The sequence below is a fragment of the Bison bison genome, unplaced genomic scaffold, assembly GCF_000754665.1.
Source record: "Bison bison bison isolate TAMUID 2011002044 unplaced genomic scaffold, Bison_UMD1.0 scf7180017864034, whole genome shotgun sequence".
Classification (NCBI taxonomy): domain Eukaryota; kingdom Metazoa; phylum Chordata; class Mammalia; order Artiodactyla; family Bovidae; genus Bison; species Bison bison.
Window position 1 is genome coordinate 7,945,247 of NW_011494606.1, and position 16,132 is coordinate 7,961,378.

The 16,132-nt window shown below is 49.5% G+C and overlaps 1 protein-coding gene across 1 annotated transcript in view; it reads right to left on the reverse strand.

Annotated features, from left to right (window-relative positions):
• Window positions 1-321: 321 nt before the first annotated feature.
• THBS4 (thrombospondin 4) overlaps window positions 322-16,132 on the reverse strand; it is a gene marked incomplete at its 5' end in the record, with an annotated part of 54,828 nt that continues 39,017 nt past the window's right edge. Inside the window, 12 exons of the mRNA XM_010834612.1 lie at window positions 322-1,457; window positions 2,017-2,156; window positions 4,884-5,056; window positions 5,652-5,848; window positions 5,946-5,994; window positions 7,559-7,737; window positions 8,590-8,783; window positions 11,656-11,708; window positions 12,583-12,701; window positions 14,126-14,285; window positions 14,598-14,705; window positions 15,283-15,387. Coding sequence (XP_010832914.1) covers window positions 1,396-1,457; window positions 2,017-2,156; window positions 4,884-5,056; window positions 5,652-5,848; window positions 5,946-5,994; window positions 7,559-7,737; window positions 8,590-8,783; window positions 11,656-11,708; window positions 12,583-12,701; window positions 14,126-14,285; window positions 14,598-14,705; window positions 15,283-15,387 — 1,539 coding nt within the window. The remainder of the gene's footprint in view (window positions 1,458-2,016; window positions 2,157-4,883; window positions 5,057-5,651; window positions 5,849-5,945; window positions 5,995-7,558; window positions 7,738-8,589; window positions 8,784-11,655; window positions 11,709-12,582; window positions 12,702-14,125; window positions 14,286-14,597; window positions 14,706-15,282; window positions 15,388-16,132) is intronic.

The following is a 16,132-nucleotide window of genomic DNA, read 5'->3' on the forward strand; positions in this document are numbered from 1 at the left end:
GGCCAGAGGGCTCCTGAAGGCCTTAGGGCTCAGGAAATAACCTTTCAGTGAGACACAAAAAGCAAGGAAAAGGGGGGAGGATTGAGAGATGACATTCTCCAACCATACGAATTTACTTCTCCTTCCTGGACTCTTTTGAATTGGGATCGATCTATAGATGTGTCACAGTAGCAGTGCAGCCCCGATACCCTGGGAGGCGGCTCCTGTAGCAGGGTCTGCCTGGGCGATTAGACAGTGTCAGCAAGCAGGGGGTTGGTGGACAGGCCCAAGCTGTGTCCCGTCACCGAAGACCCTGATCGAAGACCCTAGTCCCGACTTTTGAAGCAACCTACACCTGTAGGCTTTACGTGTGAGGTGGACCAAAATCCTCCATGTCTTGTATCCGTCATGCATACGCCACTGTAGTTTCTACCAAAATCATAATAAAATGGTGACAGTGTTTATCCTTTATTTATAACTTAAGGTATTTCCGGGAATTCTGGAATAGAATATATTGCCGCCCAGCAATATTTCTTGAAACAGAAATCTAAGGGAATTTATTTAAAAAATTTGCCTGGATCATTTGCCTTACAAATGAAATGGGAGAAGAACTAATGTAAAAATCAGGCAAGTTTCTGTCCTGAACATAAAGTGAGGCTGCTGATACCACCATAGATAGTGTATGTTGTGAGCAGCTTTCTGAGTTGTAGGAGGGCTCATATCCATATACATTATTGTCCTTATTACTTAAGAGTCAGCCGTCTAGCAAAAAATGGACAGGTAATCTCCATACCAGGTATTCAGAGTATATAGATTGTAGTAAGATGTGGTCCTTTAATTCTCAATTAGCTGACATTCCACTAGGGGGAGCCAAATATATAAAAAAGCACAATTGTTGAAAGTACTGGTAGAGGTCTGGGTGGAAGGCGTGTGGGGTGGAGAGGGTATAAGAAAGAATTGGACAAACGACCCAGGATCGGTCAGGAAAAGTCTTCATAGGAATAGTGTCCCTGAGCAGTGTTTCTGAGGTTCCTTACCCCAAATAAGGAGGCTGCTGAGGTGAGGAACTGTCAGGCTTCTCTGTGAAAGAAACAGAAGGTGAGACCTTTGGCCTGAGCCTTCTGACTGATGTACATGGTCAACCTCACGACTGAGGAAGAAAGATCCCCTGGCGATTGTCTGTGGATTCCACAGAGAACAGCAGAGTCCCCGTCAAAGCCTGAGCCACGTGGGAGTGATGTCTGGGTAACATGGTTTTTAGAAATCATCTCTTCTTTATTGCCACATTCATATAAGAAGTTTGGTATATCTGGGTGGGCAAAAAGAAAGCCACACTGAATACAAAGAAAATTGTAGGAGGTTAAAAAACATATGACTTTAGTGTTTGGAAAAGCAGTTACGGATTGCGTCCTCCATTTATTTATCCAGGCGATCAAAATTCTGGGTCTGAAATTCTTGGAAGTCCTCTGGGATGGTGTCTGCAAAGGGGGACAGGCACAGGGGCATTAGGAAGGCTCCCTCCAGCCCTAGTGCATCTCGAGCTGGGAGGCATCCTGTAGGGGTCGCTGTCAGCCCGCCCAACAAGCCCCCAAAGAACCACCCCCCATACTCCCCAACCCCGCAGCCATTTTCTACCTCAGGCAGCTTTGCGAACTGTTGGCTTAAAGCCCAGGAGCGTCATTCACAGGCCAAAAGAAAATGAGCAGGCAGAATGGGTTTTGAGTTTATGATTGTGTTTGAGCTATATGAAAATGAAGGCTGCCTCTCAATTAAATCTGCCTCCATCTCTCGCAGAACCCTATGTCCCAAGCCAAGCAGTTTAATAGTTTAATTCTCTAGGGTTCCATCTCCTCATCTATCAAATAGGAAACATGAGATCTGCCTTTTGCTTGGATCACAGAGGGACCCTCAGATTTCAGGAATATGTGGCATGACGTTCGGCTTCTGGGAGAGATGTGTGCTATACAATAAGGTGGCATTGTTTGATTTTTTTTTTTTCTAGTAGTAATACTATTCAGTAACAAGAATGTGCATTACCATTGCAGCGATATTTCAGGTTGGACCAAATGATGTTTTCCTGGGAGAAGCAGAATACGCCGAGCCGGCCTCCACGCATGGTGGTGTCTATGGTGACCCCAGAATCAGCCACCAACTCAGAGCCTTCATAAAATCGCACCCTGTGGACAACACAGCCGGAGTGGGTTTCAAACCAAGGTCAGGAGGAACCACCCATCAGGAGACAGGGGGTCCTACTTCTTGGCCACCTACATCTTTGCTCTGTTTCATCTTCCATTTTTCTCAGACCTGGGCTGTGCTTCCGGCTGCTCTTTTCCCCTTTCCCTGCTAGACTGGGAGATCCATGAGGTCAGGGACCACCTGTTCACATCTGCCCTTCTTCTGTCCCTCGAAAGGCCTAGATGAGGTTGGGCACTGAGTCCAACTCAATGGGTCCTCACTGATGAATCAGAAAGCACAATACGACCCAGGACCAAGAGGCTTTGTGACTTCACTGTGCAGTGAGTTACCCTGTCCAGACATCATACTTAAAAACCACTGCTCTTTGGGATCCAGGAGCAATGATTTTCCTCGGGAGGAACAGCATTCCCTAAGTAGGATTTTAGAAATGTGGGTGGGGGGGCATTTGGGGCTGTAACCATGGCATTTAGTGGCAGAAGGCAGGGATGTTGGGTGGCTTACAAGGCCCTGGAGAGAACTATGAAAACCTGTCCTGCATCCAGACACCTTTGGGGTGCTCCTCCAGACCCCTGGGTAGGAACAGACCCTTGGCCTGTTTCTAGTTATCTGGGCTTAAAACCCAACTCAGGTGTGAATATCAAGTATTTTTGCACTAATATCAACTGATTTTTTTCCAGGGTAAACTGATAAACTGTTGAGTACATTTGACTCTTAAACAACATAGGTTTGCATGGGCACACTAATATGTGGATTTTTTTCCCCCCATAAATACTATTTCACTACATGATCTGCGGGTAGTTGAATCTGCAGATATGAACCACAGATACAGAAGGCCGACCATGGGACTTGAGCATCTGTGGATTTTTGTCCATTGCAGGTCTGGGAACCACCCCCTGAATTGTTCAAGTCAACTGTACTTCATTGTCCTGTTTAAAAATTAAGCTGTTCCCTATTCATCTTATTGGAGTATGGTTGATTTACAATGTTGTCTTTGCGAAGTAGGTCAGTTATACCTATGTCCACTCTTTTTAGATTCTTTTCCCATAAAGGACATTACAGAGTACTGAGTAGAGTTCCCTGTGCTATACGGTAGGTCCTTATTATCTACTTTATAAACAGTCGTGTGCATATGTCAGGTCTGACCTCCCAATCCATCCTTTCCCTCCCTGGTAACCATAAGGTTGTTTTCTACATCTACTGCTTCTGTTTTGTAACAAAGTTCACTTGTACCCTTTTATTAGACTCCACACCTAAGAGGTATCATACGATATTTGTCCTTCTCTGTAGCTGTTCATTATTTTAGAAATTCACAACACTGCTGGCAATACCGCGTTGTGGCCACAACCCACGAGCTGTAGCAGGACGTCACCTCTGCAGTGATTCTAGGTACACGGGCCAGCAGCAGCCTCACTGTGTGTTCTGCTACGGTTGTGTCCAAGCACTTACACTATTTTGTTATAAATCTTATTTCTCCATTAGGGATCAGATTGATCCTTAACATCATGCAGGTAGGTAATATTTTCTATGACTTCATTTGGGATGGAAGAGGCTGCATTTCAAAATATTTGTTATAAAAAAGGGGGCATGCAGCTTAATAGGGTTGAGAATATGACAACCTCCCTCTAGACAGATACCACTTTTGGTGTAAAGTCTCAAAGAAAGACAAAGTATGAATTAGCTTTCATGATTTCCTTTTTTCCACTCGGCAGCTTTCCTGCCCCGGTCAGGAAAATGCAATCAGCACCTCTTCCTAAAGAAGTGCTACATAAGCTGGTGTGGATCTTTAAGTCTGAGGAATGAGAAAGTAAGTACATTGCTGCTGCTGCTGCTGCTGCGTTGCTTCAGTCGTGTCCGACTCTGTGCGACCCCATAGATGGCAGCCCACTAGGCTCCTGTCCCTGGGATTCTCCAGGCAAGAATACCAGAGTGGGTTGCCATTTCCTTCTCCAAAGTACATTGACTACATGTCAAAGATGTGGTTCTAAGACATCCTAGTTTCTGAGAATAGGTGTTTGTTTTTTTAAACAGTCCTACAGGGAAATTCCAAGGGCTTCCCTTGTGACTCAGACGGTAAAGAATTTGCCTGCAATGTGGAAGACCCACGTTCGATCCCTGGGTGGGGAAGATTCAGTGGGGGAGGGCATGGCAACCCACTCCGGTATTCTTGCCTGGAGAATCCCATGAGCAGAGGAGTCCAGTGGGCTACAGTCCAGGGGCTTGCAAAGAGTCGGACTTGACTGAGCAACTAACACTTTCACAGGGAAATAAGGCAGAAAGTGGGCTCACAAGAGGGTCAGTTCATGCCGAGGGCAGTATGTGTCACTGCTATGTCAGGCGCAGGGGAGACCAAGATAAAATGAGACACGGTGCTGCTCTTGTGGAGTTTATCAGACCATGAGGGACTCACTGCAGCACGAAATGCTGAGGTAAGTGATGATACAGGGTCCAGAGGGACCACACAGGAGGGCGGATGAGGGTCAGTCTCGCCTCACACGGGTCAGAGAGGCAGACTGTTCTGGTGCCCAGGCCTCCCCCACAGAAGGTCCTTCTACCCCCCAGGTGGCCCTACCATCCAGATGGTCAGTCTGAGCGGGGTGTCCTCCTCCTACCTCTTTTCTGGGAGCCTGAGGTCCTGGCTCGCCCTCGGGAGCTGTCTGCTCAGGGAAGCGAAGGCTCTGAGATGTGGGAGGAGGGGGCGCAGCGCCTACCTGATGTAGCCCACCTGGGGCCGGTGCTGCAGGAACCAGCGGTAGGACACCTTGTCCTTCCAGCCCACGTTCCTGGAGTCCTTCCACAGCAGCCTGACCTGGTCACTGGTGTCTCCCGTGTGCCACAGCGAGTTGCGGAGATGCTCCCCTGGACCTGTCTTGGACTTCACGGCCTGGACAACGACACGAGCAAGGTCTTAGATACATAGACTGCACTTCCTGCATCCCGTATCCCTGGGGTGGTGATGGGGTCGGGATTCATGGGTGCAACCGGCAGCCTTGAATCTGGACACAAGGCGTAAACGCTTCAATGCCATTTCTGCTGTGGTCATCCCCAGCCTTCAGTGATCAGCACTGGCCGGCATTCCACTACCTTGGTCCGTGCTTTCCCTGCTGTCAGCCCCATCGCTCCCCACATTTGGCCAAGGAGGGCTCTGACCTCTGCCTTTCCTCCCAGCAGGAGTGACGGACATGGTTTCCCAGCCCTCCTGTACAAAGTTGGCCACCCGAGGAAACACATTAGTCAGTTTCCAAGGGGACTGTGCTCGAAGATGTACCCCTAAATCTTCCCCACCTCTGGGGTCAGACGTTCTCACCCAGAGGGGAGCGTGCAGCTCGTACAAAGAAGCGAAGGCATGGCCCCCTGGATGGGCTGCAGAGTTCCCAGATTTGAGCACAAATGCATCGATTTCTATTAATGAATGCCATATAGGAGAACACAGAATTTAAAAGGAGGGTGAAGGGCCCAGAAGAAAGGGAGACAAGTACCTTGAGCTGAATGCCAGGTTCCGCGACAGCTCGGAATGGGGTGGCCTGCCAGTATGTCTGCTCTGTCTGCTTCCACATGACCACGTAGAAGCTGGAGCTGTCCTGGTAACCAAAGATGAAGCCAGCGTAGTCATCGTCCGTCTGGGTGTTGACGTGGAAGGTCCCTTCGAAGTCAACTCCATTAAAAGCCGTGTACCCTGTAAAGATCAAAGCAGATGAGAAAAACAGACAAGCCACGCGGGTAGCTGGAAAGAGTGAATTCCACACAAGTGGTGACTGAGGCCCTGGACATACCCACTGCCAGGCCAGGATCGCTGTTCATGGTCTGCACAATCTCCATGCCCTGCAGAGAGAAATGCAGGAGTTAAGATTAACCTCAGAGGGGATGGAATAAGCTCGAGGAAGCTCAGATTCTCGGGCATCACCGGTGAGAAGTCAGTGATGTCTGAGCTCCATGTAAAGATTTCATTATTTGAAGAACTGCCCTACCTTCTTATGTGCTCAAAGAAAACATACACTTTTCAACAAAACAAAACCTCAGTGCTGAGTAGAAACTGTTTTGCTAAAACTGTCACTTGAGTTGATTCAATAGACTCTTAACTAGAGAACATACGCTTTAAAATTCTTTTTTAATTTTTAATTGGAGAATAATTGCTTTACAATACTGTGCTGGTTTCTGCCATGTTGTTGTTCAATCGCTCAGTCGTGTCTGACTCTTTGCAACCCCATGGACTGCAGCCCGCCACCCTCCTCTGTCCCTGAGATCTTCCAGGCAAGAATACTGGAGTGCTTGCCATTTCCTTCTCCAGGTTTCTGCCATTCAACAACATGAATCAGCTGTAAGTACACATAGGTCCCCTCCCTCCTGAACCTCCCTCCCACCCCTCTGGGCTGCGGAACATGGGGTTAGGCTGTGTTATACAGCAGTGCCCCCCAGCCATCTATTCTGCATATGGTAATATACATGTCTCAGCGCTGCTCTCTCAGTTTGTCTCCTCTTCTCCCTCCCTCGTGTCCATAGTCTGTTCTCTGTGTCTGTGCCTCTACTCCTGCCCTGCAAATAGGTTCACCAGTAACCATTTTTCTAGCCACAGAAGAACAAATTTGAGTCAACTGAACTGAGGTGGATGAACCTAGAGCCTGTTATTCAGAGTGAAGTAAGTCAGAAAGAGAAAAACGAATGTCGTGTATTAATGCATGCTGCTGCTGCTAAGTTGCTTCAGTCATGTCCAACTCTGTGTGACCCCATAGACGGCAGCCCAACATACATATGCTTTTAATGAATGTGGCCTGCTGGGTGACGCTGGAAAGTCTACTAAGCCTCTCTGTGCCTGCCTTCTTTAGTTCCACAAGGAGGCAAACACACAGGGGCACCTGCTGCAGAGACTGGGAGCATGGGTCTAGGGAGACTGCCTAGGCCCCAAATCCAGCAGTCTCAGCTGCTTACCTGCCGTTTTACCATGAGGAATCATTCAAGCTTTGTAAGACTCGAGCTCAACATCTGTAAAATGAGGCTAATTAAAGCGCTCCGTCAACAGGACTGTTGTGGGGAATAAATGTGACGTGGGAAAGTGCCTGGCTCACAGTCGGCACCCTCTAACCCACTTCTCTCAGAAGGGCCTGTGTTGGGGGGAGGAACTGGGAGACTGGGATTGACACCTACACACTAGTGATACTGTGTATGAAACGGATAACTAGTGAGAACCTACTCAGGGAACTCTACTCAGACCTGAATGGGAAGGAGGGCCAAAGGGAGGGGATATGTGTATGTCTAGGTGATCCACTTTGCTGTACAGCAGAAACTAACACAACATTATAAAGCAATTATACTCCAATAAAAATTAGTTTTAAAAAAAAGCCTGTGTTGAGAGGCAAAGCTGAGCCATCGCCAGCCCCATGGCACTCACCTGGTTCAGGACCACCCAGTTGGGGTCGATCTGGGCATCCCCTTCAGGGTCCAGGACCACGGTCTGATAAGCCCTGAAGTCGGTCAAGGTGACCTCTGCGTTCTCTGGGCACACGTCTATCCGATCAATGACCTGGTCCTGGTCAAAGTCTGCCTCACAGATGTCTCCCACTCCGTCGCCTGAGGGAATGGAGGAGGGGAGCTGGGTAATGCCCACCACCCCCACGCCACCCCCTCTGTGACAGGAGCCAAAGAGAGCCCAGCGCCAGGGCTAGGTCTTCAGCCTGCGTGGAGAGAGAAGTCCTGGAGTCAGCTGTGGCTGAGCCAGGCCTGGGATCCTGGTGGTGGGTGGCTGAACCCCACTGCAGGTGGTCAGAAGGACTTGCCAGCAGCAGCGTGAGGGTAACTGTTCAAAGCTGACCTGACAAGAAACCCTGGGTGTCCTCTAGGATCGCACCTCAACGACGGGTGGATCTTAAGTCTGACCTTACGTAAGCAAATGTCTGCGGTACTTTCTGGACTATGACATAAAGAGCAGGGAAATTATGGCCATCAGACACTCTCTCAGAATAATTTACAGTGACCCTTAGGCTGAATCTAGCCCAAAGTGTCTTTTGTCCAGCTAACAGGATGGTATTAGTATCAAGACGTGAGTTTGCGTATGCGGCGTGGGCACGCTTACCGTGCTCACAACTCTGCCATCTCATTTCTGGCCCTGTGCACACCTGTCCCCTGCAGGCATCGGAGCCTGTGAACCCCACCCCCGCCTGTGCTGCCCTGGCCTCCTCTCCCTCCTGCTCCCGCTGGGACACTGGTGAAAGGGGTGGGCAGGCCCCAAGGGGGAGCGTGTGGTTGCTTCCCTGCCCCATGTGGTCTCAGACCAGGGCTGTGCCCGCCTCTGACAGCTGGAGACGCATGGCTCCCAGGGTTCTCCTGTCCACACAAGCTGTGGCTGCTCGGAGGAGCTGGACCCTGACAGAGGTGGGCCGCCGTGAGCCTGGCTGAGGGGAGCCCTGGGCCGAGCCCGCTTACTGTTGCTGTCCTCCTGGGCAGGGTTGGGGACCAGCCGGCAGTTGTCCGGGCCAGGGGGTACCAAGTCTGGGATGCCGTCGTTGTCGTCGTCGTCGTCACACTCGTCGCCAATGCCATCCTTGTCCGTGTCCAGCTGGGCACTGTTGATGACGGTGGGGCAGTTGTCTGTGCTGTCCTGGTGCCCGTCTCCGTCGCTGTGGGAGAAGGGAGGGAGGGGCTACGTCACAGCTCAGCAGGGGACACGAGGAGCCCAGTTCTTAGGAGGAGGGGTTTGGGTTTGGGGTCTTAACCAGGCTTGGTCTTTTATCAAGCTTCCCTGGTGGCTCAGACAGTAAAGAATCTGCCCGCAATGCAAGAAACCCAGGTTTGCTCCCTGGGTTGGGAAGATCCCCTGGAGGGCATGGCAACCCACTCCAGTACTCTTGCCTGGAGGATTCCATGGACAGAGGAGCCTGGCGGGCTTCAGTCCTTGGGGTCGCAGAGTCAGACACGACTGAGCAACTTTCACAGTCCTGAGATAAGGCTGCCTTATGGGCCTCAGAGACCATTTCCTACTTTCCCGACCTGTTGCAACAAGTAGATCTTTTCTATTCAAAATAAGGGTCAATTTCTGTGATTCCGTGACCAAATGCTCCTTTCAGTCCCTGGTATGACTACGATCCCTGCAGAGACTCTGGGAGTGGAACAGAGGGACGGGCAGGGCACCAAAGTGCTGGCTGAGAGCCCTGGCTCAGCTGTGCACGTGGCCCCAACACGACACTTGGCATCCCCCTCTGGGCCATGCGGACAGTAACAGCCCACCTTGCAGGCTTGAAGACTGAAGGCTGATTAGAATAGTGCATATTACATTTTTTTCATGAAAAACCACTTCCAGGGGCCTAGCCCTTGGGAGGCCCTATGGAGTTTCCTTTTCTAATACTCTTCACCATGCCTGGCCAGTAGACCCGAGAAGCATCAGCTGTGAGTGCACAAGAAGTGGACTTCAACATACTCCTCAGTCTCTGAGTCTCAATTTCTTTCCAGGCCTGATGGCCACCAGGGGAAGAGTGTGCCCTGTCCCCAAGCTTCCCTGAGTGGACAGTGGCCTCCTATGACTACTCGGGATTACAGCAGATATTCCTTTCACCAGTTCTACCCATGGCCCATCCTGGGCCAGCAACTACCCCCACAATGGGATGGGAAAAGGAGGCCAGGGACCAGTGCATGCCCTCTAGGCCAGGCTTCCCAGATGGGACCCAGGGAAAGTCAGGTCGGCTCGAACAGCGGGATTCCTGGGCCTGTGGCAGGGCTGTTTTCCAAAACATAAGCCTGAGCTACTGCCGTCAGCAGCCATGCCATATAGCCCCGAACGTTTTTATGCAAAACCAAGCAGTTTCTGTCCTCAAGTCTGTGGGAATTAAAATGTAGCAAATGAGTCATTTATTTTAGGCAACTTCTAGAGGCTGGTGGGACAGGATATTTTAGAAAGCACTCAGATGGCAATCAGAGTGCAGGATGACCTGCAACAGGGAACATTCGTGATGCTCATCACTGAGGGAAGTTGTCAGGGTACCAGTCCCACCTTCCACTCAACAATAGAGATATCCTGTGTCAGCCTGTCACGGACTCGCCTCTCCTCATGCTGTGGGAACAAAAATACCTCACTTACCATTTTCTGCAGGTCACCCAGGGGCCAGTACTGTGCCGGGAGCTTTACCCACATTATCTTTCATTTGCACCATCACTTTTAAGATGCATGTAATTATCTCTACTTTGCAGATGAAGAAATTGAGACAGACTGAGAAGTATGCTGACGTTCACTTAGCCAGCATGTACTCTGCAGCAAGGACATGGAGCACGTGGATGGAGATGGGGCTTGACAGGATCTATCCTTGAGCAAGGCTGGGCTTCAGAGCTGCTGGCTGTAGGGCAGCCTCTAAGGAGAAGTTGAGGAGGGAAGCTACCTTGTTCCTTTTGCCTTTCAGACCCTTTCCCTCCCTCATCCCTGTCCTGCTCCCCCTATGATTCCCTATGGAGATGACAGGGTCCAGAGTCTCAGACCGCAGGTGCCTCTAGCAGAGCTGCCCATGTCTACGTTTTTGATGTTCTTATAGCATCAGATCCAGCTCTTTGTCCTAACATAGGCCTCCATCCATGTGGGATGAGAAGGGCTGACAGCATTCATTTGCATAGAACAATTCCACCCAAGAAGACTGAATGAAACGATTCCAGAGACAATGAAATCACAAAGATCTCTCAGCAAGCTGGCAGCTCTCTATTTGGGGCTGATGGTTAAGCTTCCCTGAGCTGAAAGAACACACAATAGCAAAAGAGCTAATATCCATGTAACAGAAACTGTGATATGTACTTTCCATAAACTAGCTCAACCTTCACAACAGTCCTAAGAGCTACATTCCAGTTTTAGCCCCATTTTACAGATGAGGAAATGGAGGCACAGAGAGATGGGCAGCTGATGTGTAAGGTTGCTGCTGCTGCTGCTGCTGCTGCTAAGTCGCTTCAGCCGTGTCCAACTCTATGCGACCCCATAGACGGCAGCCCACCAGGCGCCCCCGTCCCTGGGATTCTCCAGGCAAGAACACTGGAGTGGGTTGCCATTTCCTTCTCCAATGCATGAAAGTGAAAAGTGAAAGTGAAGTTGCTCAGTCGTGTCCGACTCTTAGCCGACCCCATGGACTGTAGCCCACCAGGCTCCTCCATCCATGGGATTTTCCAGGCAAGAGTACTGGAGTGGGGTGCCATTGCCTTAGCTGATGTGTTAAGTGGAGAACTGGGATTTACATCCAGGTGTGTTGCTCCAGAGCCCATCTCTAACAAGGGATGCCACACAGCCTCTCCTGTGATGGAGTCTCAGTTGCTCGAGTGCCTCGTGGCCCATCCACGTGGAGATACAGTCAACTCCCCCATCCACAGAGGTGCAGTGACCCTGACCAAAGACAGCCATTGTTCCTCTAGCAACTCAATCTACCCAGAGAGCCCCCAAAGCATGGTAGCAGCAGAAAGCTCTGAGAGAGAAAACTCCCTCTGGATTTTTCATCTGGTCCTATGCAGTTGGGAGACATGCCATACCTGTCCTGATTGGTGTCACAGGAGTCCCCAACCAGATCATTATCCACGTCAGACTGCAAAGGGAACAGAACATGTTATTTATCCCTAGGCCTGCACAGAACGTTCCGGAGAAGGCAGGCCTGGCCCATCATCACTGGATCTCAGGAATTATTTCTTTGAAATTGGGGTGGTGCAAGCTGCAAAAGGACAACACCATATTGGTGTAGGCACAATGCTGAATTTTCAAAAAAGCCTTCCAAAATATCAAGCTCCAAGGACGGGCTGCCTACACACCAGATGAGCTGACTGGAGAAGGGCGCCGGGGCAGTGTGGGGGCAGGTGCAGACGCGGCCCTCCGGCACAGGTCGGAAGGGGGCCAACCACAGACACGAGGATGAAGCAAGCAGGTTTTGCTTTGCTTCTGTATTTTGGAGCGGAGCCAGAACAGGAGTGAGTCAGAGGGCAACAATGACGACCCCTTCCCAGGGCTTTCAAAATATGTGACACATCACACCCAAGGATCCAGACAGGAAGGAGGAGAGAGAAGAGAAACTGCACATCGCTGATTGAACCTAATCTGAAATGTCCATACACAGGGGTTTGGGGATGAAAGGGACATGAGGCTCCCCATAGTTAATTTCCGTTACATTTTCCTTTCAGCAGGAAAAAAAAAAAACTTGTTCTGGGCATCCTTAGATTCCTAGGACTGACATCAGAGGGACTCTACAGCCTGTGAGATGAGTCAGAGGGCCCCAGATGTCCTGCAGTGTCCCTCCCATCACCTCCAGTCCTACGTATACAACATTATCACCTCTGCTGTTAGGAGGAAGGGAGCAGCAGCAAACGGGGCTGGTGGGCTCTGCTGGGTTCTTCCAGATGCTGGTCTTAAAGTGCATCTTTGCACGGGGCGCTCAGCCTGGGGTTCGGCTTCCCTTGGGTCCTACTAACCTGGTTTGGGTTGCTGACCTCAGGACAGCTGTCACAGGCATCCCCCACACCGTCACCGTCTCTGTCTTCTTGGTCACTATTGGGAACTTTCTGGCAGTTGTCCAGGATGTTTTTTATTCCTTCAAGAGAGGAATGCTTCCCTGAGTCAGGCGAACATCACAGAAAGGTCTGGAGCACAGACTTTCAGGAGTTGTAGTGATTAGGCCAGCACGCGGGGAGTGGCATCCGCCCAGGCCATCCTCGGGGAGCACTACCCCTTCCAGCAGTTATCTGCTGTGTGTGCGTGCTCAGTCATGTCCAACTCTCTGTGACCCCTGGACTGTAGCCCCGCCAGGCTCCTCTGTCCATGGGATTTTCCAGGCAAGAACACTGGAGTCAGTAGCCATTCCCTTCTCCAGGGGTGCAGTTATCTTGAGGTAACATCAAAGGATGAATTCTGGGAGGCTCAAAAACGAACAGTGACTTGTGGCATTTATCCAGCGAGTTAGAATCTGTCCAAGGTGTTGAGGGCTATCACTGTGACCAGATGAGGCAGCAAGAGGGCCAAGCCTGGGGAGGGAGGAGCTCGTGGGTCTGTTACTACCAGGGCCCCAGGGCTTGGGCGGTGGTGGGCTGGAGCCAGGCCCTTCACACCATTTCTCCCCAGCTTCCTGTTCAATTGTGTCATCTCCTCTTGGTACCTTGGAACCAGGGATGGTGGGAGTGGTATTTATATCATGGAAATGCAAATGCTACAACTCAGGGCCTTTTCTGTTCATTTTGCTGAGCTGGTTTACCAGCTGTCCGGCTTATAGAAGGTAAGGTTGCATTTTAGAGAGGTGTGAATTTTCTGGAGTAGGGTGTTGGTGGGTATAGTGTATTTCTAAAAGGATATTCCTTCAAGGTCCTATAAAGTGATATGTTTTTCAGAAATGATCAGATCCAGCCTATACTTTGATGACAATCATCTGTGTTTTATGGGAGCTATACAGAAACAAATGTCCTTCCTTATGGCCTGCAGAGCTCTAGAATTGTTCTCCAGGGGTACTACTCACACAGACCAAAGTATGAGGCCCTTCAGTGGACCCTGGAGCTGGCTGGTACAGCCACCTGCCTGATGGCCCTTTCCACTCTCTGGGAAAAGACCTGATTCTCTGCATGAGGAGCCTGACCTGGGGCTGCAGTGCTTGATCCTGCTCTGCCCCTCTCCCTCAATCTTCCACTTCTAGGGCTCTTATGCTTGAGAAGGACGGTGGGAGGGAGGAAGCTGTAGTCTGAGAAGACAGATGTCTTCCAAAGATACAGCCTTGACAAGACACTGCTTGAAGGGATTCCTACAGCTTCTGGCAATGATGTTGAGTTCCTGGAGCATGAAGGTTATTAAACATGGGAGAAATAAGTAGACAAAAATAAGTGGACCTGGGGTCCCCCAGGCTCAGGCCATGTAGAACCCCCCAGAGCAGGAAGGCCTTCAGAATCAGCAATTCTGTTCCTGCTCATAAGAGAGAACAAGGAGAAAAGCACAGATAGGTCCCAAGGAAAAGACAACGCGAGGCAAACCCACCGTCCCCATCCATGTCGTCATCACAGGCATCTCCTTTCCCATCCCCATCAGTGTCTTTCTGGTCATTATTCAGCACGTTCCGGCAGTTATCACAGGCATCCCCAAAGATGTCTTTGTCACTGTTCCTCTGGTCCACGTTGTGGGTCAGGACACAGTTATCCTAAAGGATCCCGAGACCGACATTTACTGAGACCGCCTGTGTGCCTGGTCCTGTGGTGGATGCCAGTCAACCTCCTCCCACCCCACCCCCCTGCTGCTGGCACGAGATGTAGACCTCAGGCAGTCAAAGCTCCTCAGTTTTGTATTTTAAACATTTTGGAATCTTAGAAGAAAAAGTTACAGTGCTGTGGAAACACAGGCATGGAAATGGACATTTGGGATGATTCATATAAACAGTGAACTTCATGGACTTTCTTCTACCATCTCTGGCACGTGGCCATTCCCAGACCCTCCCAGCAAAGCAGGTGCCTACCTGCTCATTCAGGATCCCGTCTCCATCAGCATCGTCATCACAGGCGTCTCCAATGCCATCCCTGTCTGCATCTTCTTGGCCAGAATTTGGCACATACTTGCAGTTGTCCTAAGTTGGAGAAACACAGCTCAGAGGGACATGTACGTTTGTCTTTTTTTCAGCTTTACTGAGGTATTTTAACTGACAAAATGGCAAGACATTTAAAATGTATAATGTGATAATTTGATACATGTATATACTATGAAGTGATGCCTCCACTGATTTCATTAACATATCTGTCACCTTACATATTTATCCCTACCTTTATTTTGCTGAGAATATGTAAGTTCTACCCTTAGCAAATTTCAAGCATACAATACAGTGTTAACTACATTAGATCCACAGATCTCATTCACCTCATAATGGACAGTTTGTACCCTTTTACCAACTTCTCCCCATTTCCCCACCCCATCTCCATCTAAATCAAAAACTATTTCTGACCTCAACACACTCTGTACCTATCTGACTTTATTGTCAATGGCTGTTTTGCTACATTTGAGATGCAGCTACTTTAAAAATACATTCTGAATGGAACCCACAGAACCCCTCCCTGATATAAGATGTGGCTCTGGAAAGCCACAGAGCGAGTGTGCATATGTGCTCGCGCGTGTGTCTGCGTGTGTCTTCTCCTGCTCGTCCCCCTCACCTTTTTGCAGTTTCTGGCCGAGCATGGCAGCTCCTCATCAGGGTAACTGTCAATGTCCACATCCTTTCCACAGATGTAGCCGTCACCAGCCCAGCCGACCCCACACTGTGAAAAGAAAGCCTGTCAAAAGCCCAGGCGCTGAGCCTGGTGGGAGGCTGGGGCTTACAAGGGCCTCTGCTCCTGTACACAGGCCCAGAGCCAGGAGGCTTTGTGGGGAGGATTTTAAAACTATTAAGCTGTGTTTTGAATATTGTAGTCTAATGGTTCAAAATTCAAAAGATACAAAGGCAGAGTGAAAGCTCCCTCCTGCTCCTGGGCTCATGAATCCAGGCAAACCACTCTTTTGAATACTTCCAGAGACATGCTGGGCAGAGACCAGCAAACACATATTCTTTTCCTTTTTTTTTTGTCCTTTAGCACAACTGGTAGCACACATGTATACTACTCTGCACCTTGAGTTCTAAAAATTTATATTACATCTTGGGACTCTTTCCATATCACTGCATGTAGATTTGTGTCATTCTTTTTAATGGGCACAGATCTATTATACATAAATTGGAATACATGTGCCTTAATTAATTCAACTAGTCCCCTACTGGTGGGTGTCAAGTTGTTAAAACCTTTTTCTATTGCAAACAATGCTGCCACAAAGAATTCTAGTACATTTGTCCTTCTGCACATTTGACAAATTCTAGTACATTTGACCTTCTGGTTTCTTAGTGTGAAATTCCTGGTTCAAAGGGTATTTATTTGTATTAATATTTGTAATTTGGGATTACTGTCAAAACATTCTCCAGTGGAAATAAATGCACGCATCGGGAGAGAGGCTGTTGAGGCACTTTCCTTATCA